This window comes from Pristis pectinata, chromosome 4 (assembly GCF_009764475.1).
Source record: "Pristis pectinata isolate sPriPec2 chromosome 4, sPriPec2.1.pri, whole genome shotgun sequence".
Classification (NCBI taxonomy): domain Eukaryota; kingdom Metazoa; phylum Chordata; class Chondrichthyes; order Rhinopristiformes; family Pristidae; genus Pristis; species Pristis pectinata.
In genome coordinates, this window is record NC_067408.1 from 33798795 (window position 1) to 33823212 (window position 24418).

At 38.8% G+C, this 24418-nt stretch overlaps 1 protein-coding gene across 1 annotated transcript in view; it reads left to right on the forward strand.

Moving 5' to 3' along the window:
• The window catches only part of LOC127569513 (glutamate receptor ionotropic, delta-2-like), a 317851-nt gene that overhangs the window by 45800 nt on the left and 247633 nt on the right, over positions 1-24418 (forward strand). Inside the window, exon 2 of the mRNA XM_052014230.1 lies at positions 9359-9514. Coding sequence (XP_051870190.1) covers positions 9359-9514 — 156 coding nt within the window. The remainder of the gene's footprint in view (positions 1-9358; positions 9515-24418) is intronic.

Genomic DNA, 24418 nt, shown 5'->3' on the forward strand with positions numbered 1-24418 from the left:
TATATTCAAGGCTGAGATGGATACATTTTTGGATATCAGAGCATCAGATGATTCGGGGATCAGATGGGAAAATGAACTTGAACGGGTCAATCATTATCTTGCTGAATGGCTGAGCAGGCTTGAAGTGTCTTATGACTTACTCCAGTTTCTCTTTCTTCAGTTCTGATAACCCAAAATAAATTTAGACTCCCAATTTCTCTTCCTATACTTTGTCCCCAGCCAATATCTATGCAGTTTAAACCCCAAAATATCATTTAACCAGTCTAAAACGTGTTTGGGAATTACAAGTTGTTTTGGCATGTAGATCTGATCTTGGCAGCAAGTGCAATAATTGGGAAATCTATTATAGGAGTAAGTAGGACAAAAAACATAACTTTAAGCTGAGTTTCTTTGGGTGTTTTAATTCAGAAGGAGAGATTCACTGTGAAATTGGAGATTGAGAGACTAGTTATATGAATGGGGCAATGATCTGAGTTAATTAAGGCAAAGATTTAAGAGATTTAACAGAGCTGTTCAAAATTATGAAGGGTTTTGATAATGTGGTTAGGAAAAATACTTCATTGGTTTGTGATTTAGCAACTAGGGAATATCAATTTAAGATAATCAAAAAAATTAAAAGAGAGGTTAAGGGGATTGCCTGATTGTGTTATGCCCTGCCTGAATAGTAATGGTAAAAGAATCCACAATATATTTTAGAAAGTAAGTGGACATATTTAATATGTTGGAAAGAATAATTAGGAAGCCAGTTCTGATGAAACATCATCGACTAGAAGCATTAAATCTGCTGCCTGACCTGCTGAATATTTCCAGAAATTTTTGTTTTAGTCAGATTTCCTCATCTGCAATATTTTAATTTTAAATTAGACTGTCATTGAGAGTCCGGCAGTAAAAAAGCAAATATATTCCAATCTGTTTACATGGAACAAGATAACTTTATCTTCTCAATGAACAGCACTGCTAATCTACTGTTGAAAGATGTTTGCTCCAGTATCACCTAATAAGCTTCTCAGGTAATGAACATTTAAAACTAGAAGGCATCGGTTGAGGGTAGGGGAGGGGTAAGAGGTTTAGAGGGGTTCCGTGAAAGAACCTTTTCATCCAGAGGGTGGTTGGAATCTGAGTGAGTGGTGGGGGAAGGTGCTCTCACAAAATTTAAGAAGTACTTGAATGGTTGGTAAATGGGATTAGTATGCCTAATGCATAATGGTTGGCATGGATGTGGGCCAAGGAGCCCGTTTCTGTGCTTATGACGCACTTCATGGCTCTGTGAATGATATAATTGAATATAGAAGGACTTAAATTCCAAATTAACTCCCAATCATGTTGCCTATTCAAAAAATGCCAGGGTCCCTAAGCTGAAGATCCATGGTGACAGGTGCCACTGGAGACTTTTTTTTATGATCCATCTGTTGCACAATTCTATAGATTGGGAGTTTACCCACTTTTACTGAAAGACCTTTCCTTTGCACAATTGCAATCTATCATTGCAGTGTGTGCAAAAGAAAAGGGGTAGGTCACAGTTCTGGGTGTTGATTGGGTGAGTGATGGCAGTCTGGCAGTCTCAGAATGTAGAGAGAGAGTTCCAGCAGGAATGGGATAGGGTTAACCTATCAGTCAGGTGCAGGGGCTGTGTTGGGAACTCCATGGTTGGGCCAGTGATCGGGCAGGATCAGGTTCATGACCAGATGTGTTAAGGGTTCATGAGTGGATACAGTGTAAGGGTCCCTGAAAGAAAGTCATCGCAAGGGTTAAGTATGGAATTTAAAGAGAAGAGGGAAGTTAATGAAAAAGGATCAGATGTTGTGGCCACAGTAATCTGGGGATTGAGACTTGGTATTCTTGGAGGTTAGGGTCTGGGCATGGGGAGGGTTTGTTGGGTTTGGAACATAGGCACTGGGTAGGGATTTATGGTTTAGCTCCATTCCTGATAGGGACTGTGGGGATATTGCAAAGAAGGTAAATATGGGTCTTACCTTAGTGGGGGCTCAGTCTGGTACATCACAGTGAGAACATTGATTCATGAATTTCCAAGAGTGATCAGTCCTTGGACAATACTTCAAAAGAAATGCTGAATTGGGGTATGATGTCATTGGATGAGTGGCTGATGTGGAAATGGCATTAGACCTGTTGGTGAGAGACAGGGCCCACTTGAATTTCCAGAGTGATGTGAAGCGATCTGAAAATGGTCATATTTGTGTCTCACCTTGTAGTGAATCCATTTTTAATTTTGTGCTCTGAAATAAATTGCACCATGAATCTAACACTGCATCAAAATCATCTCAACCTTTGCTTTAATTGACTTTTTAAAGTGAAAATTGGATAAAAAAGAATCACAGTTAAAAATTACAAACATCATGTGCAGTTAAAGGATCATTGTTTTAATTAATATAGTTGCTTTCATTCAAACATTGAAGAGAAAAGATAGCAGGTGCTTGCAGTGTAATCTAATCTCTGCTTCATCCTCAGGCAAGATGTCAACTGATCACAATATAAATCAAAGTGGAATGAAACAACTCTCTGTGCAACTGTACAGTATATTGGTTTGGGTTGAGTAGTATAAATAATGGCCAGACTATCAGCACTCACTGTTATTGAAGTGTAAGCTGAAGAGCAACATCTGGTAACTGAACACGCAACGTTAAAGCAGAATTCAGGAAGTTGGTGTTCAATTTGACTTGGTCCTCCAGAATATTTGCCATAACAGTAATAGGATCTTACTGAAGTACATGGAATGGTGTATAGTTGGTTTACTTAACTGACGTGCTAAATTTGCTAGAATGTATTAAAGATTGTTCAATTCAGTGAATGTAATAGAGTCATACAGTGCAGAAACGGGCCCTTCAGCCCAACTGGTCTATGCCAACCGACCTTCCCACCCAAGCTAGTCCCATTTGCCTGTGTTTAGCCCATATCCCTCTAAACCTTTCCTATCCATGTGCCTGTCCAAGTGCCTTATTAAATGTTGTTAAGATTTCAGGTGTGTGATAGTTACTGCCAAATAATCTTTTCTGGTACTGAACATTAAATTTTACAAGGTTGGACTCTCTTTCCTATAGATTTTAATTATTTTTGAAATTTAAAATAAATAATTATTTGTCTCTTTCTCTCCTAATCCCGTTTTTCTTTCCCTTTTTAGTTTTCTGTAAATAAATGGGGATTGAATGCAATATTCTAATGTAAGTTCTTGTGTTCAGTTTGAGGAGATGATAGGCCTTGAAAATGATTGGTGGCTGCAAAGATCCCTTTGGTTCAGCTACTGAATGGTGGGCCAGCAAACTTTTCTTGAGGGCTTGACACTAGGAAGACTGGAAGGGGCACTACTGAATCAGCCACAAATAGGAAAAGATCTTTCCTTCACTATTGTGAAGTTTGCAAAGAAAATTGCAGAGGTTTTGGCCAAGGTCAGGGAGTTATAGATGGGTCAGGATGTTTGGTGGGTGGGGCTGTCAGAGTAAGCATTGTCTGTTTAGGATTATGGTGGGGTTGGGGTCAGGTGAGGGTTTGCTATATTGGAGTGGTTGATAATTGAGTTGGGCTGTGTAATTGGCACTTGGTTGGTTGGGGTATTGATGTCAGGATGGCTCCAGGATGTGGAGTAGGGTGAGTATTGGGCGGTTTGGTGGTTGAAGATTACAAGCATGTGAGTGAGACTGTGGGAGGTTAGGGGTCACTGTAGAAGCCGAAGGGAGAATACAGTAGATAATAAAAGGGACTCAGCTGAATTGGGTTATGAGTGCTGGCTTCACTTCTGCAGGGAAAGTCTACTTCCAACCATACTATCCCAGTAATTCTGTCACTTCTTAAAACTCATAAATCTTAAATTTTCATGACTTTTACATCACAGTGAAAATGAATGGTAGGCCTTTACTTGAGGATGGAGTTTATAGATTGGAATTAGTAAACCTAATTAATATTCCTTGGATTATGCTAATATCCTAGCTCACTATTATGAATTAATTAGAGTTTAATGTTTTGCCATTGAAATGTTGCCTGGATCTACAAGGTTGTCCTCCATTGTTCATTTGTGTGGAATCTGCATTTTAATCGATGCTTTGCATCTCCTTCCCAGTTTGGCATCATTAATACATTTGATACTCTCATTAATGTACACCTGTCTAAAATACTTTAAAGAAATATGTATATATTAAACTATTGCATACACTTACCATAAATTTTGCTTCCTGTTGTTTCAGTGTTTGTGTTAACATTTATGGGAGTGAAGCCATAGAGAGAACAACTTTCAGCAAAGAATATCCTATGTTAAGACTGCTTTACTGTACTTTGTATGCATTGGTTTATTATATGCTTTACCTAAAGGGGGTGAATTAACTAGGTCTATGCACTAATTGTTACTCAGAAAAATTCTTCTCTATTTCTTCTGGTTCTTCACTTCATTATTAGGTGGTAGGGTTTTTAATTAACATGGTAATTGCAACCCTAATTAGTGCTGTTGGTGGTTACCAAGTTTCGAGAGTGCCATCACCACAAGTACTAAAGCAAGTCAGAAAACTGTCCAGGTGTAACTGAGCACGTGAATTTTGGCATTTTCTTCATCACATAAACAAAGAACTGCTAATGAGACAAGTGACTGCCCATGGCTCTTACTATTTATTGAATTCCTGGCTCTGATATTTAATTAGGGCTCTGGTTTATGTTGGTTAATTTTTGACCTCCCATTCATTTATTTAATTCCTGTCCCTGTTATTATTTATTAGCTCACAATATTTATTTAATTCATAAGACTCCAGGGATGTCTGATGGTTGATTCGCTTAGTTTGAACATCAGAGATTAATTACTGTTTTGCCGTGACTCAACGATGGATTAAGAGATTCTTGTAACAGTGAAACTTGTAGAAATGTTTTCACTTCCTCCTACGCTTCAGAATATAGCATATCCTCTGACTTCAATATATGCAAAGCCGTGGGGGAATCCACTGGTGTATATATATTTAATGGAGAACAAATCTAATCCTATTACCAATCTCTGGGGCTCCCTTCTAGCAATCAGTGGTTTGAGAAGTGTTTACTACTTAATTTTGCTGACTGCTGTTCAGTTCTCTCTCCATCCTTACTGCTATCACTTTCTTCATGCCAAAAATCCTTAGTTTTTTTTCAATCAATATCTTGTAAGATGCTTTAATAAATGTTATTTGAAGATCTATGGAAACTAATTTATTCATTCACTCCATTGATACATTATATTTTTGCTTCAATAAAATTCTGTGCTGGTCATCAAGCATGACCTCTCTGTTTGATGATGATTCCTGATTAGCTCAATCCCTCCCAGGTATTCATTTTATTTTATCTCTCTAATTTGTTTAATTAATTAGGATACAGAGTGGAGTGACTGTTTATACCTCAGAAGATCATAGGGTTTGCTATCAGATTGGATGACCTTTAGAGAAGGCCAAATTGAAACAAATAAAAGAAAAAGAAACACCAAGAGAGCCGTGTGGAAAATGTAAAACTGGTTTTTTGAAGTGCCGTGATGGTTGTGGGAAGATTACATTTCAAATTATGGAGGTAGAATCAGTGGGTGTTGCCTAGCATAGTCATTAGTGGTGTCTTCCCATGTGTGTTGGCAGTCAAAACGGAGTTTGGTCGGGATCTTGAAAAGGGAGTGGAACCACAGAATGCCCTTTTGGCACGGGTAAACAAAGCAAAAGATTCAGCTTCTCTTTCTCCTTTTTCCCCCGCCAACATTTTCTGGATTTTTCTTTCATGGCTAAAACTGCCAACCCAGCTGAAGTTTCAGTCATACAATCTGTGCAGGATAATTGGCAGGACTCTTAGGAGTTTTAAGCAAAGATCTAACATTTGCCGTTCTCCAATCTCTTAGCACAGTTTGTATTGCTTACAAATTTTGAAATTTAATTCCATATCTGCTTTCTCTCTATCTTTTAGTGTCTTCAGTTTAACACTACCTTTTCCTGCCCTGGGACCTGAAGCCTAATCAACCAATCAAAAAGATCTTTCTAAGAAGTATTTGATTTTCTACCCATCTCTGTAGTGTCTGTCTTCAATGTGTTTCAGTTTGCTGTTTTATTAAGTGCATTGTCTTTGTTCTCCTCATTTGAATGCAATATCTGCCGAACACTTGCATCTGGCACTGTGTTTAATTGTGCTTACTACGGTTGACCTGACTTATGTAGGAAAACCAGTGAATTAAGCACTTTAGAACATCAGGCTCTAGTCATTTGAAAATAAATATGTGGTTGTTCCAACCAATTTCATTGGTGGTGTTAAAGAACAGGTCCAGAAAAAGTAAATTCTAGAATATTTTTTGTGGGGCTTGTAATCATGAGCCCATTCTTTCTCCCTATCCTCTGACTTTGTCTTTCTTCTCACTTGGTAGTATCCAGACAGCCTGATGTGCCAAGCTGCATTGAGATAAAAGAACTAATTTTCAATCCCAGGCCTCAACAGTCTGAAATGTTAAGTCTGTTTCGCTTTCCACAGGTACTGCTTGACTCACTTAGTATCCCCAGCACTTTTTGTTGTTACTTCAGCTTTCTAGCATCTGCAGTTTTATTTTTGCAGATCATCAGTTCAATCTAAATGGGGCTTGTGATTGAAAATGGCCTCTTTCTCTTCATCCTTGGGAAATCAATAACCTGAAAGCTAAATTTATTCATGTTTTTTTTGCTTTTGAAGGTGAAGTACATCAGGTGTAATACTTTGAAGCATGACATGAGGCAAACCAGCACTTGTTGAAATTTAAACAGACTTTATTACTCCCTTCTTTCCAACTCGCATTCAACCTTGCAATTCGCTCCAGACCTTCTTGGACCTCTGCTATTAAACCTAACCATTCCTGATTCAGCAGGGTTCATTGTTTGACGAACGCAAGGGAGTTCAGGACTGGACGTGTAGATTGATACCTCAGCCAACAGACAGCTGGGTAACGCACTGGAAAAAAAATCAGGCAGAAAGAAATACTAGTCTCAGAGTTGTGAAATATGGAAAATTAATATATTATTTGTCATAAACTGCAAATGGCAGTAAGGGCCATTGTTGGGAAGTGCAGCTTCAGTTGCAAGATATGCTGGTGTGTGGTAGCAGTGAATGTTTGGCAACTGACCTGTTTAACAGTGAGAGAGTTTGAAAGCGTGGAGCAGAATTTTTGTCCACAATAACAAACTAAGGCCTGCACTTGCCTTTAAGCTTTCTCTGAAGTTTTGCACTAAAACTTGTTCAAATTAAAGAGTCTTTAAAAAAAAATCAGCTTCTTTTGCAGAACATCCAGGACCAGTGTGATCAGGGCAAGTAACCAATCAGGTGGAAGAACCATTAATGAGCAGTCTGTGAACCAGGAAGTGCAAATTGGAGATCGAATAGGATGTATGTTTGGGTAGAAGAACACAAAGAAAACAGAATGAAAGCTAGAGTTGAGGGAGATTAAAAAGAGCAAGGGAAGTATATACAAGATAAATGATTATTTTAAATTTTAGTATTTTTTAAAATTCTCAACAATAATTAAAAGCTGAAGCAATAAGACTTCACAATTTGCAAAAGCAATTCTCATTGCCAAGGAGGTTGTTTGATAGCAATGTGGATTTCTTAGTGCTGATCTGGGAAAGTATTGCACTTATAATTGTAGTGGTGATGTATCAGGTAAGTAAAGCAACTGCAAACTGATAAAATGAGGTGCTTGTCAGCCTTTTCAGAAAACTTAGGAATGAGCAGGACATCTCTAAGAGCATTTTTTGGACTTCTGTCTTTAATTGTTCAACTTCCATGTAAATAATAATGTGCTATTAGCCATGCCTTTATCCAGACCAGCTTGTGAAACTATGTAGTCTTAAGGTGCATTTGCTATCGCGTGAGATGTACTTAAAATTAATATGGATGTGGCCTTGGCATAAAGTGGCTAGAATGGAGGAATTTCATGGCGTCATAGACCCATATAGTACAGAAAGTGGCCCTTCGGCCCACTAAGTCTATGCTGACCATCAAGCATCCATTTATACCAATCCTACATGAATCTCATTCCCTCCCCCTTCCTACAACATTCTCATCAACTGCATCCTACTCACCTACGTATTAGTTGCCAAGTAATCCACCTATCCACACATTTTTGGGATGTGCAAGGAAACGGGAACACCCAGGGTTAACCCACACAGTCACAGTAAGAATATACATAACCCACACAAATAACACAGGAAGTCCTGTGAACCTGGATCCCTCAAGATGTGAGGCAGCAGGTTTACCAGCTGTGCTACTGTTTTGACATGAAAACTGAAGTAGAGGTTAAAAGATAATAAACATAGATGGAAAGAAATCAAATTCTGTTCACTGCTTCAAATTTGTGCTGTGGTTTTAAACCCATGCACATTTCAGATATCCCTACTGTTTTAATCAAGACACATCATTGGTATTGGTTTATTATTGTCACTTGTACCGAGGTACAGTGGAAAAACTTATCTTGCATACAGTTCATACAGATCAATTCATTACTCAGTGCATTGAGGTAGTACAGGGTAAAAACAATAATAAAATACAGAGTAAAGTGTCACAGCTACAGGGAAGTGCATTGCAGGTAGACAAAAAGGTGCAAGGTCATAACAACGTAGATTGTAAGGTCAAGAGTCCATTTCATCGTGTAAGGGAACCGTTCAATAGTCTTATAACAGCAGGATAGAAACTGTCCTTGAGCCTGGTGGTATGTGCCCTCAGCCTTCTGTATCTTCTGCCTGATAGGAGGGGGGAGAAGAGAGAATGACCCGGGTGGGTGTGGTCTTTGATTATGCTGGCTGTTTCACCAAGGCAGGGAGAGGTAGAGACAGATTCCATGGAGGGGAGGCTGGTTTCATGATGTGCTGGGCTGTGTCCAGAACACTCTGCAGTTTCTTGAGGTCCCAGGCAGAGCAGTTGCCGTACCAAGCCGTGATACATCCAGATAGGATGCTTTCTATGGTGCATCGATAAAAGTTTGTGAGTGTAAAAGGGGACATGCCAAATTTCTTTAGCCTCCTGAGGAAATAGAGGCGCTGGTGAGCTTTCTTGGCCATGGTGTCTACGTGATTGTACTGTTTCTACATGACTAATATCAAGTGCCTTGTTAAAAATGTTTGGGTACTTTTTCAGAAATGCTGCCTGGGACTAAATCAATGCACCACTGATATCCTGAAAAGGATACAGTCAATGTGATTAAATGTAAATAATTAATTACTGCATACTATTGTAAATCAGGCACCATATTTGAATGTTGTTAGTACAGTTTGTTTTTCAAGTTCATTCAAATTCATGGAGCGTCAGTAGAATTCAGCTGCTTAAACTATTTACAAATGATTACGATTCTCATTGTCTAATCAGACTCAAATAAATGGGTTTATGTTAATTTGTTTTACTTCTTCAGGTGCAATTTTTGAGGAGACTGCCAGAAAGGATGACAAAATGTTTCGATTAGCCGTGGCTGAAATGAACATGAATGAAGAAATATTGCAAAATGAAAAGATAACATTCTCGGTCAGATTTGTTGATTCCAACAATCCTTTTCAAGCTGTTCAAGAGGGTAAGGCAACAGTTTTTCAGCCATTTATTTCATTAACCTTTTGTTTGGGGAGATTATTGCAGGTTTTGTCACCTTTATTATTGTATATATTTTAATATTGCCTATATTTGGAGATGAATTATAATTGTGGACTTAATTTCCATCAGGGCTAAATGTAAATTTTGAATTGGAAATTGATGAACTTTTGAAGAAATAATTTGGGTCTTCTATGTTTCAATTTTAGTCTGAACAGTTTAACAATTAGAGCTTGATGATTAAACTGCAGGCTCCCACTTTGTTTAATAAAATCAATACAGCTTTGAATATATACTTCCTTCTCCATTGAATGGAGGTGAACCTTTAACCTTTAAATCAACCTTCAGTAATAGCCTTCAAGTAAATGTTTAGTCTTCCAGATGTTAATTAAAAGCAAGTTCTGTTCTTGTGGTGTGAGCTACCTATTTATCTTTATTTGTAACTATTATGGAGAGTGGACATTGAAGCTATTTTAATAGTAAATGATATGTTTTCTTTATTAAAGCTCTCTGTAAATTGAGCACACCATCCTTCAGTTCCTCCCTGATAATGCCCAGCTGAGTGAGAATGCCATTGCCTCTTTCCTTTTAACCTGATCAGTCAAAGCAAGAGAATTTCCAGTGATGGCTCTTCTTCCCTCTGCAGTATTACCTCTAGGGTTCCCGCAAAGGTCTGTTTAGACTTGTATTTCTCAACAGCATGCTGCTGCTTGCATACAGGTCAGGCTCCACATGTAAACTGATCACACTCAACTCTACTTCACCAGTATCTCTCCAGTGCTTTCCTGTTTCAGGCTGATTGTCCAGCATCCAATCATTCTTGTGCCACAATTTTCTCCAACTGAATGTTGGAAAGATGTTTGGGTCCTGTCACAAGTTCTGCCCTCTTACCTCTGAATTGGTTTTCCCTTCCCTAGTCACTAACTCATAAGAACAAGAATAATTCTATTTGATTTCAATTAATTTTCTGACCCTATCACATAGACCATTGTTTATCTCAATCCTTGCCTCAACTTCTATATTACTGAAACCCTTGTCTATCTTTCTGTTATCTCCAGATCTGATTTTTCTAGTGCTGTTCTGCTGCCCACAATCTTCCACCCTCCAATAATTTCAAACAATCAAATATCCTGCTACCCTATTCTAACTCCCAAGTAACAGTCACCCATATTTCCTGGTTAACTGATTCACCAAAATATTTTTTTTGTATCCTTGCATTCTTATCTCTCCATGGCTGAGCACCTCCCAATTTTCTAACATCCTCCCACTCCACAACCCATCAAGAACTCCGCTGTTGGTTTTGCATGCCCAATTTCCTTCATTGCTGTCTTGGAGCCCGAGATCTGAAATCTTTACCTTAAACCTTTGCCTCTCCACCTCTGGCTGCACTTTGTAAGACACTCCTTAAAACCTAGCTCTTTTAAATCAAGTATTTAATCACCAGTGTTGTTACCTCTCTCCTTGGCTTAGTTGTTGTAATGCTGCAGCTTAACTATATATTAGTGAAAATCTTTGCGTTGCTAAATTGCAGAAAGGGAGGGCAAAAAATTATCCCCTACACAGACATCATTGTTTTGATACAACTTTCTTGAGATATATGCCGCACAAGATCACTTTTCCCTCTGTCATCTTTAATTATTGACATTATACGTATGGAGAAAGAGAGAACTGGTAATTTATTTAGTAACTGCACTCTGCGCAATTTCTCTTATCTTTGGACCTGGAAGCAATGAGAGCAAATGCAAGTGACACTTACTGCTTATACTTTCAGACATTCATCTTCTGCATCCTCCACTGAAATGTTCTGCTCTTGGACACGTATTCCCATACCTGAGGGAGAGAGAAAAACATAGTTTTCAGTCAGTGTGTCATGAACACTGACTTAACCATTCACCAGAGGAATATAATTGTATCCGTGTAAAGACATGCTATCTAACTTTGCCTTCATTAAAATTTCAACTAAATTTCATCCCCCACAGCATTCCTTCAAGAATGAAAGAGAATCGGGGGTGGACCTGTAGGCACCATTAAGTTCAAGACCAGATATTAAAATGCCAATTTTAACTTGCAACAGAGAGGTGTTAGGAACAGATGACAGTGTGTGCAGGAACCCAACAAAGATTAGCTATTGTGGCCCAGCAACATCAGTGGAAAGCTGTTATTAGCAAAGCATGTCTGGGATGCTGGGGGTGATTTTACTGGGGTGAGGCAACAGCCTGAACTTTACTTATGAAGTCTTTCTGTGGATAGAATGGTTGATTCTGACTCCTTACCTAGGTAATATACTTCTGAGATTCTACTGTAACATGGATCCCTGTTTTTATTTGGCTTCTGGCAGAATTGAAGTTTGCACTGTGGGCTGAGATCTGAAACTTCATTGGTGTCTGTTGTAAAGCCTCTCTAGCGCATCCTTTTGGGTGCACTGGAAATCCTGGGTAGAAATCTGTAAATGCAAAAATGATTGTGGTTGAATTTGAATAGATGCTTGTAGTGGCTTTGTAGGTAAAGGGAATTTTACATTACAGCTGTGGTCTATTGAGATCTCAAGTCCTTCAGAACAAGTACTACCTCTTTATTGAAGACAACACCTTTGTAATTACATCATATGTGCAATTACATTCTTACACAATTCATTTACATATTTCTACACAGATATACTACATTTCCTCTTTGAAAAAGTGCTTCCCTATATGTACAAAAATTAAAGTTTCAGTTTGTTGGCTGGCTTTCTCAGATGCTTGACCACAAAAACAGTTTTTGGATCTCTGAGTTTGTATTATTAAATGATCTGAAAGACACGTGAAATCATGTCTCAATCCATCGTTGACCTGTGTCTCCTCTTCAGTGGTTGGTTCCATATCTACTTCTGGAAAAGGTTTGCCATCACCCATTTCTCCAGTATGTCTCTCAATGCAATCATTTTGTCAATGTGGAGGCTTCTGGCCTTCCCTCTGCCATGCACAAGATATTGTTTAGTCCTTTAGATTTGTTATATTCACCAATATACAACTTCAGTGTGGTATACTTGTTTGACAGTCTTAGTACTCTCACTTTCTCATGTTGCTTGAACAACTTTACTGTACCTCTTAAAGAGTTGTAAGGAGGTGAATCAGGATTTTACTTTTGCTTTAACTGCTGGCTGTTTCTCCTCCAAACTGGGCTGTAGTAAGCTTAAGTATGTTCAAGTCTGTGATACCAACAACTCTGCCAGGGTGAATCCTGTGGAGAAATGGAGAGTCGCATGAGTTTCAAGGATGTAAGCGAGAGAAGGTGCAGAAAAAGTTCACATGGTTGTTGCTGGAACTGGAGGGCTTGAGTTACAAGGAGAGACTGAATAGACTAGGATTGTTCTTGGAGCATAGGAGGCTGAGAGTTGCCTTATAAAGCTTGATAAAATCATGAGAGTATTGCTAAGATAGATTGTCACAGCTTTTTTCCCACCCCAGGGAAGGGGATTCTGAAAATAGAGGGCTTGGGTTTAAGGTGAGAGGGTAATGATTTAAAGGGGACCTGAAAAGCAAGTTTATCATACAGAAAGTGGTGGGTATATGGAATGAGTTGCCTGAGAAAGTAGTGGAGGTTGGTACAATTCCAACACCTAAAAGACATTTGCACAGGTACATGGATGGGAAAGGTTTAGAGGGATATGGGCCAAAGTCCAGGAAGTGGGACTAGCTCAGGAAGACACTTTGGTTGGCATGGATAAGTTGGGTTGAAGGGCCTGTTTCTGTGCTGTATAGCTCTATAACTCAAAAAAGTGCCTTTGGTATTGTTCTGCTCGAGAGAGAGATTGTATTTGCTGTAATGGCATCTTCTAGCTCTCTGTCCATACCTTGCCAGTCTGTGAAGTTTATCAGAATACCTTTCATATTTACTATGCTGGTCTGTTTTAAATGTATTTCATCTAAGGTTCTTTTATACAGAAATAGAAACCGTAAATGCTGGATATACTCAACAGGTCATTCAGCATCTGTGGAGGGAGAAGAAATGTTAATGCTTCAGGTTGATGGCCTTTCATCAGAACTGTTAAAGTGAGAAGTCAAGCACTCTTTAAGTTGCAGAGAATTGGGAGTGGTGGGGAGAATAACGGGAAAATCTGTGAATAAGTGCATTTATTTTTGTTTTCTCTCATCTGAGCTCATTCATCTCCTTCTGGTTACACCTTCTCCAGGTCAGCTGTGATTTACAAGACTTAACCACCTTCTTTCAGATGTCATCAATAGCAAATGTGTCATCTCAATTCATTTAATCTCTACCCTATCACAGATATCTTTTTTGTTCTCTCCACCCATTACCCTTCTCTGAAAATACAGTGGCATGCAAAAGTTTGGGCACTCCTGGTCAAAATTTCTGTTACTGTGAATAGTTAAGTGAGCAGAAGATGAACTGATCTCCAAAAGTCATAAAGTTAAAGATGAAATATTCTTTTCAACATTTTAAGCAAGATTAGTGTATTATTTTTGTTTTGTACAATTTTAGAAGTGAAAAAAGGAAAGGAGCACCATACAAAAGTTTGGGCACCCCAAGAGATTTGAGCTCTCAGATAACTTTTACCAAGGTCTCAGACCTTCATTAGCTTGTTAGGGCTATGGCTTGTTCACAGTCATCGTTAGGAAGGCCAGGGGATGCAAATTTCAAAGCTTTATAAATACTCTGACTCCTCAAACCTTGTCCCAACAATCAGCAGCCATGGGCTCCTCTAAGCAGCTGCCTAGCACTCTGAAAATTAAAATAAATGATGCCCACAAAGCAGGAAGATAGCTATAAGAAAGCTATAAGAAAGCTATAAGAAAGCACAAAGGCTATAAGAAGATAGCAAAGCATTTTCAGGTAGCCATTTCCTCAGTTCGTAATGTAATTAAGAAATGGCAGTTAACAGGAACCGTGGAGGTCAAGTTGAGGTCTGGAAAACCAAGAAAACTTTCTGAGAGAACTGCTCGTAGGATTGCTAGAAAGGCAAATCAAAACCCCCATTTGACTGCAAAAGACCTTCAGGAAGATTTAGCAGACTCTGGAGTGGTGGTGCACTGTTCTACTGTGCAGCGACACCTGCACAAATATGACCTTCATGGAAGAGTCATCAGAGGAAAACCTTTCCTGCATCCTCACCACAAAATTCAGCATCAGAAGTTTGCAAAGGAACATCTAAACAAGCTTGATGCATTTTGGAAACAATTCCTGTGGACTGATGAAGTTAAAATAGAACTTTTTGGCCGCAAAGAGCAAAGGTATGTTTGGAGAAAAAAGGGTGCAGAATTTCATGAAAAGAACACCTCAACTGTTAAGCACGGGGGTGGATCAATCATGCTTTGGGCTTGTGTTGCAGCCAGTGGCACGGGGAACATTTCACTGGTAGAGGGAAGAATGAATTCAACTAAATACCAGCAAATTCTGGAAGCAAACATCACACCATCTGTAAAAAAAAAGCTGAAGATGTAAAGAGGATGACTTCTACAACAGAATAACGATCCTGAACACACCTCAAAATCCACAATGGACTACCTCAAGAGGCACAAGCTGAAGGTTTTGCCATGGCCCTCACGGTCCCCCGACCTAAACATCATTGGAAATCTGAGGATAGACCTCAAAAGAGCAGTGCATGCAAGATGGCCCAAGAATCTCACAGAACTAGAAGCCTTTTGCAAGGAAGAATGGGCAAAAATCCCCCAAACAAGAATTGAAAGACTCTTAGCTGGCTACAGAATGTGTTTACAAGCTGTGATACTTGCCAAAGAGGGTGTTACTAAGTACTGACCATGCAGGGTGCCCAAACTTTTGCTTTGGGCCCTTTTCCTTTTTTGTTATTTTGAAACTGTAAAAGATGGAAATAAAAAAGTAATCTTGCTTGAAATATTAAAGAAATGTGTCATCTTTAACTTTATGCCTTTTGGAAATCAGGTCATCTTTTACTCGCTTAGCTATTCAGAGTAACAGAAATTTTGACCGGGGTGCCCAAACTTTTACATGCCACTGTATTAATCCCGATTCTCTCTCCACTGATACTGCTTGACCCAAGTGTCTTTATAGTTTTTTAAAAATATTTCCAACACCTGCAGTTTCTTGCTTTAGACTCCATTTGTCTGGACATTGGGATGACTATTCAATGTCTCCACTTCAGTCATCCTTGGATAATGTGTATCTTCTATCATAGAATTGTTGTACATCCACATTTTGACCCTAATTGAAATCAGTCCAACCTTCGAGAATTTGCTCATAGACTTGTTTCTGTTGTTGTCTCTGTGATTTCTGCACCTGTGATTGTAAAAAGGTAAAATGTTTTCACTACCCACACAGAATCTGTGTGGCAGTCTGGATACAACATCTGCTTGATCAGTAAATTGCCTAGTTGATCCTTTCTTCTTTGCTAATCTTTGCCTAGTATCATCTAGTCAGCTATAACTCTTAGCAATCAGAACTGTTGATCTTGGTAGCAAGTCATGCATTTTATTTGACTTGTCGAAGTCTCACACAAATCTATCCATTAGAATTCAGAAAAATTGTAATGCTGTTCATTGATCTTTCATTGGAGCAACATAGTTTTTTTCCTGTTCTTTTAAATGGTAACTCTCCACAATTTCAAATGGCTGTAGGTGAAATAATCCTTCAATTTTTGCACATCTTCAGTAAATGAAACATGATAAGTCTTTGTTAATAGTGCAGTCTTCTTGCATACTCTAAGGGCAGTATCCCATGCCTGTGCATTTTCAATGTGAGCTTCAACTTATAGGAGAAAAACAAAGAAGAACAATTTAATTTTTTCCATTTGGACAATGAAAGATTCACGTACACCAGTGGACATCAGCTGCCTATATATTCACTCTGATTCACCATGTAGTCGCATGCCCTGCCTTGACAGTGAAGCTGCTGCACTGAAGGCTTCTCTGCACTATGTTCAATTCTCCTGTGTTTAATTCTCGTGTCTCACAATGCCATTGATTGCTGCTGCCTTTATAATTGTCACAGCCTGAGTACTCAAAATCAGTTGGCAGTCTCACTGCAATGTCTCAGCTTTTCTCCCTTTCCCTTGTAAAGTTCAGAAGAAGCAGTAGATTCAGTCTTAATCAATTTCTGAAGATCGAAGTCCTGGGAGATTCTGCAAATTGCACCTTCTTTTATTCTTTTATCTTTAACACTGGTCATGGTATATTGAGAGATGGTGTATCTGCACTGAAGTTAGTGGTGAATTTCTTCCTTCCATGAGAGGTGGCTCCAGAGATATGAGAAGTGTTCCATGTTTTCTTCAGAGGGTCTAGATGCAAAACTTTATTGACAGAATGTACTGTGGTGCAGTAGAGTCAATTAGGTAGAGGACCTGGATGTTGAATTTAATGGCCATCCTCTCATAGGCTTGAAGTTATCTCCACTCTTTTGGGAATTTTGTTGGAGGTGAGATGTAGCTTTATGGTAAGAAGGATTTAGAAGAGTGCTGGGGCAGTGATGCAGCCTTGTTTCACTGAGGGTGGATCTGTTGCATAACATCACAATTTGCGCACAAAGCAAGCATAAGATGGTGGTGACTTTCTGTTAGCAGGCAAATTTGAGGAGGGTCTTCACCTGAGTCGCATGCTTTGCTGAGGTTGAAGGCCACATATAGTGGATGGTTCTGCTCCCTGGAGCGATCGCACTGTGAATATCATAATCAATGTGCCTCTAAATCCACACTGTGATTTGGGGGAGTTCCTGATCGACCAATAGGAGGTGACTGTTGAGGACAGCCCTCACAATGAATTTTCTTGTGCCGGATTGCAGGGAGAAACATCAGTGGCTAAAGTAGTCAGAGGAAAGGGTATTTGAAGATCAAGACCTTTGACCTGGCACAAAACTCATTACCTGGGCAGCATTGATCCCTGCCCTCTTGTATTCTTCTGAGACCTGGTCTACCTACAGCAGCCATTGCAAGTTACTAGAAAAAGACTACTAACTCTATCTTCACAAAATCCTTTAAATTCATTGGGAGGACAAGGGAAACAATATTAATGCCCTTTAATTGCCTGCAATCCCAGTTCACATGCCTGACACCAGACTCTTTAAATGGACACTCTATTCCAAGCTCTTTCATATTACCAGTTGAACAGAGGAAAAGATTCAAGGGTTTCCTCAAAGCCTCCTTGAAGAAATGCAACATTCCTACTGAATCATAGGAATCTCTGAACCATGACTGCTCAAAGTGAACAAGGAGTATCCAGGATGTTATTGAGAAGCTCAAGAATTGGAAATGCACAGATATCCTGTGTGAGTGGTGAAAAGGGTGGTCCACCTTACAAGCTACCCACCTGCCTGCCCATCAGCCACTGCCTGCCACAACTGTGGAAGAGTCAGAGATTCCCACATGGCTTATCAGCTACTTGGAAGCCATAAACACACAAGTCTTCCTTGATTCCAAGGGAATACCTAAGAAAAAGCATATACATTATTCTAGGGAGTAGTGTAGCAAATAAATTCTAGGAGAGATAGAGGGCTTCACAGAATGTATTGCCTTCTTTATTGAAGACTAACCACATCACCATTTGTGAATATGTCGTACATATGACGATGTCATTGCATTACATGCTCACATGACTGATTTACATTTTTACATCAGCAGCTGTCTTTGGGTTTCCTCCTTGGAATCCACTCTAAGAAGCAAAGGACAGCTGGAGCTCCAGATTTTCAAGTGTGCCTCTTTCTATTTCCTGGAGAGGAGATAGAAGAAGGAATGCTTGAAAGAATTCTTACACTTCTGAAGACACTTACAGGTCCAGAACTAAAAGGAGGAATGGTGCATGAATGGCTTGACTTCTCTGGAGAGCCTGTAACATAGTTGTTGAACAGAATTATCAAACAACTGCTAAACCTTCAACTTCACTACAGCTGTGAATGAATCTGCTTCTCACACAACTCAAAAAGGACATAAGTAATGTCAGTCGGTTTGGTTTCATGTTTTCATTCAACCAGTAACTATTGCCATGTTTGCTGTGGGAGATGTATTCATCTTTTTTTTTCAAAAGTAACTAATGAAAGTATTTAGTTCTGTGAGATGTGCAATGATTACAGACTTCATCCAAGTCATGGATGCAGTTGACTGCGCCACATCATTTTGTAGGACCCTTCTACATAATGCAACTGACTTCATAAATCACAAGGCTATCTGTTCTCTTAACGTACAACTGGTGTATAATGGCCAATGGCTATTCACTCTGGATTCTGACATGATTTTGAGTTGATTCATGTATCTATCAAACCTTTCTGCCCTATGATTTTTCATTGTGGAGGGACAGTTGTAGGCTGCTGCTTGGGGAGCAGGGCTAACCTCTGCATACTTGGTTTATATCTTGCCTTGGGAACCCACACTCTGTAGTGAACTTCCAATCTACTGTGGATGTTCCACAAACTGCTCTGTAGTTGAATCTGAAAGTCTCAAGGCTTTGCCAGAAGTTCTGATGCAGACAGCTTTCTGTATCTCCATGGGTTGCTCCCCTCTTTTGGCTGCAGTTTTTTAAAAAAAAACTCCCCTTTAAACTGCTACAGGCACTTTTAGAATCTGCAGTAATAATGGATTTTTACAGTTTCTAATCAGCAAACTGCATATGGGAAATGCTTTACCAAGAACTGCTTCAACCATATGAATGACAAAGGAATCAAAATATAGATCCCCTGATTTTCCTGGGCAACCATTGCTCCCATTCTATCCATGATTTGCATGTTTTATAAAATGATACAATAATTATAATCCCGCAAGGAACAAAATAAATATTTCTTAGCTACGTGAAAAATATTTAAGATTATCAGGTGACAAGACTTTTTATTTTTGAAAGCACGTTGTTCTGACACTTGCATGCACATGTGCTTGAACTTGCATACACCTTTTTGTTGGATTGCTTAGCCATGTTCAATTAGAAAGTTAATGGAGAGAGAGAGTTCGATACAAATTGATTCCTTTTCAGCAGGTCTTGCAGTTTCTCTTCTATAGTATTTTGAAAATTGTTTTCATTGAATTATTTTAAAGAGCATTTTAGAAATAGTGGATAGCTGTGCTAGCCACATAACTGGAAGAAAAGAACTTTTTTTTTATTGTTTATCTTCCTTTCAAATATCTAAACCTTTTAATCTGTGGCTTTCTGGTGTAGCATAGTTCCAAACATGAAGTTTTTCTTTAGTTTTTTAAGTTTCAATTGAATTCTAGGTTAAGTCGTCTTGGTCCAGATTTGCCCATCTGCTCTTGCTCATTGTTGTAAATACCCCAATCTGCTTATTCTTATATTCCTAGTAGTACAACCTAGTTTTTATCCAATATTGCGTCATAACTCATTAATTATTCCAGATGTCATTCTGGTGAATTGACTTTATCTAAAACCAATATGTGCTGCTTACGGTGGGATGCCAAAACTTTACCTAATATTCCTAATGAGCTCAAACTAGTTATCCAGATAGTTGCACTTGTCTGTTCTTGCTTTAAGTTCAAAACTTCAAATGCTGAAAGCCCTGTATCTCGTCACTGGTTTGTGCCTTCAAGCCAAAGTTTAATGACTCATCCACCTGAAACTCTAAATCCCATCATTCATCTATTTCCCCCTCAGTATAATTTAAATTTGAATTACCATTATTATCCCTGCATATGTCCAGAACTCAGTTCCTCAGTCTATTTTTGTTCAACTCACTTATTTTATCTACACTCTTTTGCATAATTCTTCTTGCCTGCCAGCTAATTGTCACCAAATATAGGTTATTGTCATAGCGTCTTGGAGTAAGATAGCAAGGAAAGAGGCCCCCAGGCCTACCATGTCCTTTCCAGTCATCAGGTACCCAACTATACTAATCCCATTTACTAGTACTTAATAAGTCAAATACTTTTCCAAATACTTAAATACTGTGAGAGTCTCTGGCTCCACCCAGAGAATCTCTGGCCTCTAGCTGTACATTCCAGATTCCAAACACCTGCTAGGTAGAAAAATCTTCCTCCGATTCCCTTTAAACATCCTGTCCCCTACCTTAAACCAATTGCATTGAGTACAAGAGTTGGGACTTATGTTACAGCTGTACAAGACATTGTTGAGACCAGACTCAAGTATTGTGTGCAGTTCTGTTTGCCATACAGTAAGAAGGATGTGATTAAGCTAGAGAGGGTGCAGAAAAGATTCACAAGGATGCGGCTAGGATTTGGGGGCTTGAGTTATAGGGAAAGACTGGTTAGGCTGGGACTGTTTTCCCTGGAGTGAAGGAGGCTGAGAGGTGATCTTATGAAATTATGAGGGGCATAGATACAGTGAGTGGCTGGAGTCTTTTTCCCAGGATAGAGGAGACTAAAACTAGAGGGCACAGGTTTAAGGTGAGAAGAGATAGAACGAGCTGCCAGAGTAAGTGGTACAGGCAGGTACAATTACAATGTTTAAAAGACATTTGGACAGGTACATGGATAGGAAAAGTTTAGAGGGATATAGGCCAAATGCAGTCAAATGGGACTAGCTCAGGAAAACACCTTGGTTGGCATGGACAAGTTGGGCTGAAGGGCCTGTTTTTATGACTCTATGACAATGCCCTCTGGTTTTACATGACTCTGTGGGGAACTGCTTCTTACTATCTAACCTTACTGTTTGATGTATATTTGCTGCTTATTATTAATGATTTGGATATGAATGTAGGAATAAGTAATTTTGCAAATAACATGAACATTGGTGGCATTTATAGTGAGGAGGATAATCATAGGCTGTTGGATGAGATTGATCAGTTGATAAAACGGGCAGAGCAATGGCAGATGGAATTTAATCCTGCTCAGTGTCAGTGGTGTAGTTTGGAAGTACGAATAATGTAAGGCATACACAGTGAATCATAGGGCCCTCGGAAGTATTGAAGAACAGAGGGTGTACGAGTCCAAGGATTTGTAAAAGTGGCAGCACGGGTGCTATAAAAGGCATATGGGGAGTAAACAGATGCTTGAGAGGATTGTGGGGCTGGAGAAGATCAAAGAAGGGGAATAAGGAAACTGGAAGTGTGATAAGGTGGAAGGGTCAGCCAGAGAGGAGATTGGGTTGGGATTGCTCCAATGTGATTAGAGGTCAGGGCAGAGCAAATAGGGTATGGGACTTGTGGTGATGGTGGATAGCTGTTTGGACAGGCATTTGCTGTTCAGGGAGGAGCCAGTCAGGCATGTATCAGGGGACCTCAGAGAACATTCACAGTGGAGGGTAGGTGGTTAGTAGGATGAAAACTATTTGAAGGGAGATCTATCTGAAAGGGTAGAGTCAAATTTGAATCTCGTTTTTCACAAATCAGTGAGCTTTGGTAAATCACAATTGCTATGTTGAAATTTTCTTGACTTTTCATTTAAGACCCTGTCTCGATGCTCTCAATTCCATTACATCATTCTTTTTACTCATCTCTGTTCATTTGTACTTGTATTTCCTTTTTTTTCCAACATTTGTTAATCGGTCTTTCATCTGTGCCTCATACCTGTTTCCTGTTATCTCTTGATCTCTGGGATACCTATTTGTCACCTTCAACATAAAATCAGGTGGTGTGTTGAATAGGTGGATAATTTAATTCTCGCAATTTCCCAGTGAGTGGGTTGAGTTTAAAAATATCTAGTTATTCCTAATTCAGTGTTGTAACTAAATCACACGTTACTTGATTTCTATTAGATTTAAATGGTCTGCTTTAAGCAACTACCTTTTGATTAATGCAAATATTTCTCATTCATCTTTTGGTGCTCTTTTTATTTGAGTCTGTATGGAACTTAAAATATCCCAGCTACAGTGCTGTCAAATAAAATTTACTACTCTGGCACCAAGTGCCTCTTGTACATTTGCCAGGTTCAAATGGAATACACAGGCAGAAGGTTTTAGCTTAATTTAGAGGGAGAACTGGTAAATTGCACCCAAAATGCACTTGACGTAGCACTTAACAATTTTGCTTACGGTAAAATGTCAATAATCCAGCATCCAATTGTTTGAAAATCCTGATGGCTTGGTAGCTGGCACAACAGGCACTGATTCCCACTCTCCCTCTACCACACTGGACCTTGCTCCCCACGATTCCTTGGAATTCATTGGGGCTCTGGTTCCTGTGCTCTTTTGAAAATTACTTGGTTCTGTTTCCCATAGTCACTTGAAACTTGCCTGACTCACTAGGAAAATAATTATAATATTGTACTGTGTAGCATATTAAAACAAAGTGTTTGAAAAGAGTATCTGTGAATATCATCCAATAGTCCAGAAAATCTGCCAGTCTGGAACCACCAAAATCCCAAGCATGCTGGATTAATGGAGTTTTATTATTCGGATACCAGAGATTTAAAATGTTCTTTGACCCAATGTAATTGCTCATCATAATGGAATGTAGTCATTCATTGTCAGTTTTCAGTTAAAATATTTTCAGTCCTGATCCAGGTTTTTGATCCAAAACATCGACAATTTCTTTCCTCCCACAGATGCTGTTCGACCTGCTAAATTCCTCCAGCAGATTGTTTTTTGCTCCAGATTCCAGCATCTGCAGTCTCTTGTGTCTCTAAAATGTATTCATTTATGTATTCATTTATCACAAAATATAATTATTTGTAACATCCATCTGTGTGTAACCTGATTTTAAAAGGGGCCATATTTATTCAGTTTTGTTTAGTAATTATTATTGGAAAAAAGATTAACAGCATATCTACTTATGCCTATCTACTTATGCCTATGCGTCAAAGAACATTTAGAGCCATTTGAAGAACCTTCCATGATCAGTGCACTTTGTAGAAATTTAAAGTTGTGCCCTTGGGGCATGGTTGGTCTTCTGTGTGGGACTTGGTCTGACAAACTTAATTTTAAACCAGTGTTAAAAATTGGAGAGCACCAAATATAAAGTTTTGTCAGTTGGGTTTAAAACTCCCAATTTTTTTGCCTTTGTTTAATCTGTTCCCTCTGGATGTTGTAAATGTAGGAAATTCTACCTTAAGGTGGTTAATTTTTACCAATACTATGCAAGAAACACTAGTGTTAACCACTGCAAAAACACAAATAGATTTTTCACCTGGATGTATTAATTTACCTTTTCCATTAACTGAAACAGTGCAGTACTAATTGCTAGTGATTGCCTAAATGTTACCATGTCCCTTCTATACCATTTTATATTTTCTGTCATAAACAGGAAATTTCTGTGTCGTCAGTAAGGCTACCTGATCACTGTTTCATCAGATGTAAGCCAGGTGTCCGATTAACACTTGCATCTCTCTTGACACCAATTCATGGTGCACACAAACCAGGAAGGTTTCTTCTTAATAAATGCAAATGTCCACTATCGAATTTTCCTTCAATCACCCATCTTCTTGTTCAATGATACATTCCACAATACACCTAAGGAGATGAAAGATCAAATAGTTACTTCCTTGAGGCATCTTATTAGCTGTTAATCAAATTGCTGCATCAAATATTATTGGCTGCTAACATCCCAATGACCAAGCACAGCAAAAGTGTAATGGAGCATATATCTGAACAATCAAGTAGACAAATCAGATTCTAAAGAGACACCTTGTGTAGTTTCTGGTGAAGAGGATATAGGAGGCTTGAAAATGTTACAGTTTACCATGGACAATGTCACAATATGATATCACAATTAGATGCATTTTATGATTCACAATGTTGCAGGAAAGATTGGGAAATATGGAGTTGTTTCAACTGCTGACAGAGGGAAAGGTATATCCCTGCTTGTTAAAGGTAAACCAATTTAAGGGACAGTAAACAATGTTGATAATTAGAGTGTCATATTAGTGTGCAAATGCTAGTCATGTAGTTGTGTAATTGTGTAGTAATTACAATCAATGTAATTGTGCCCTTGCAATTATCAATTGCCCTATCATCAGGGATATAAGGATGGAATTAATCAAAAAATAAAATAAATAGTTATTTGCTTTTAAATAATACTGTTTTAATTTTGAATT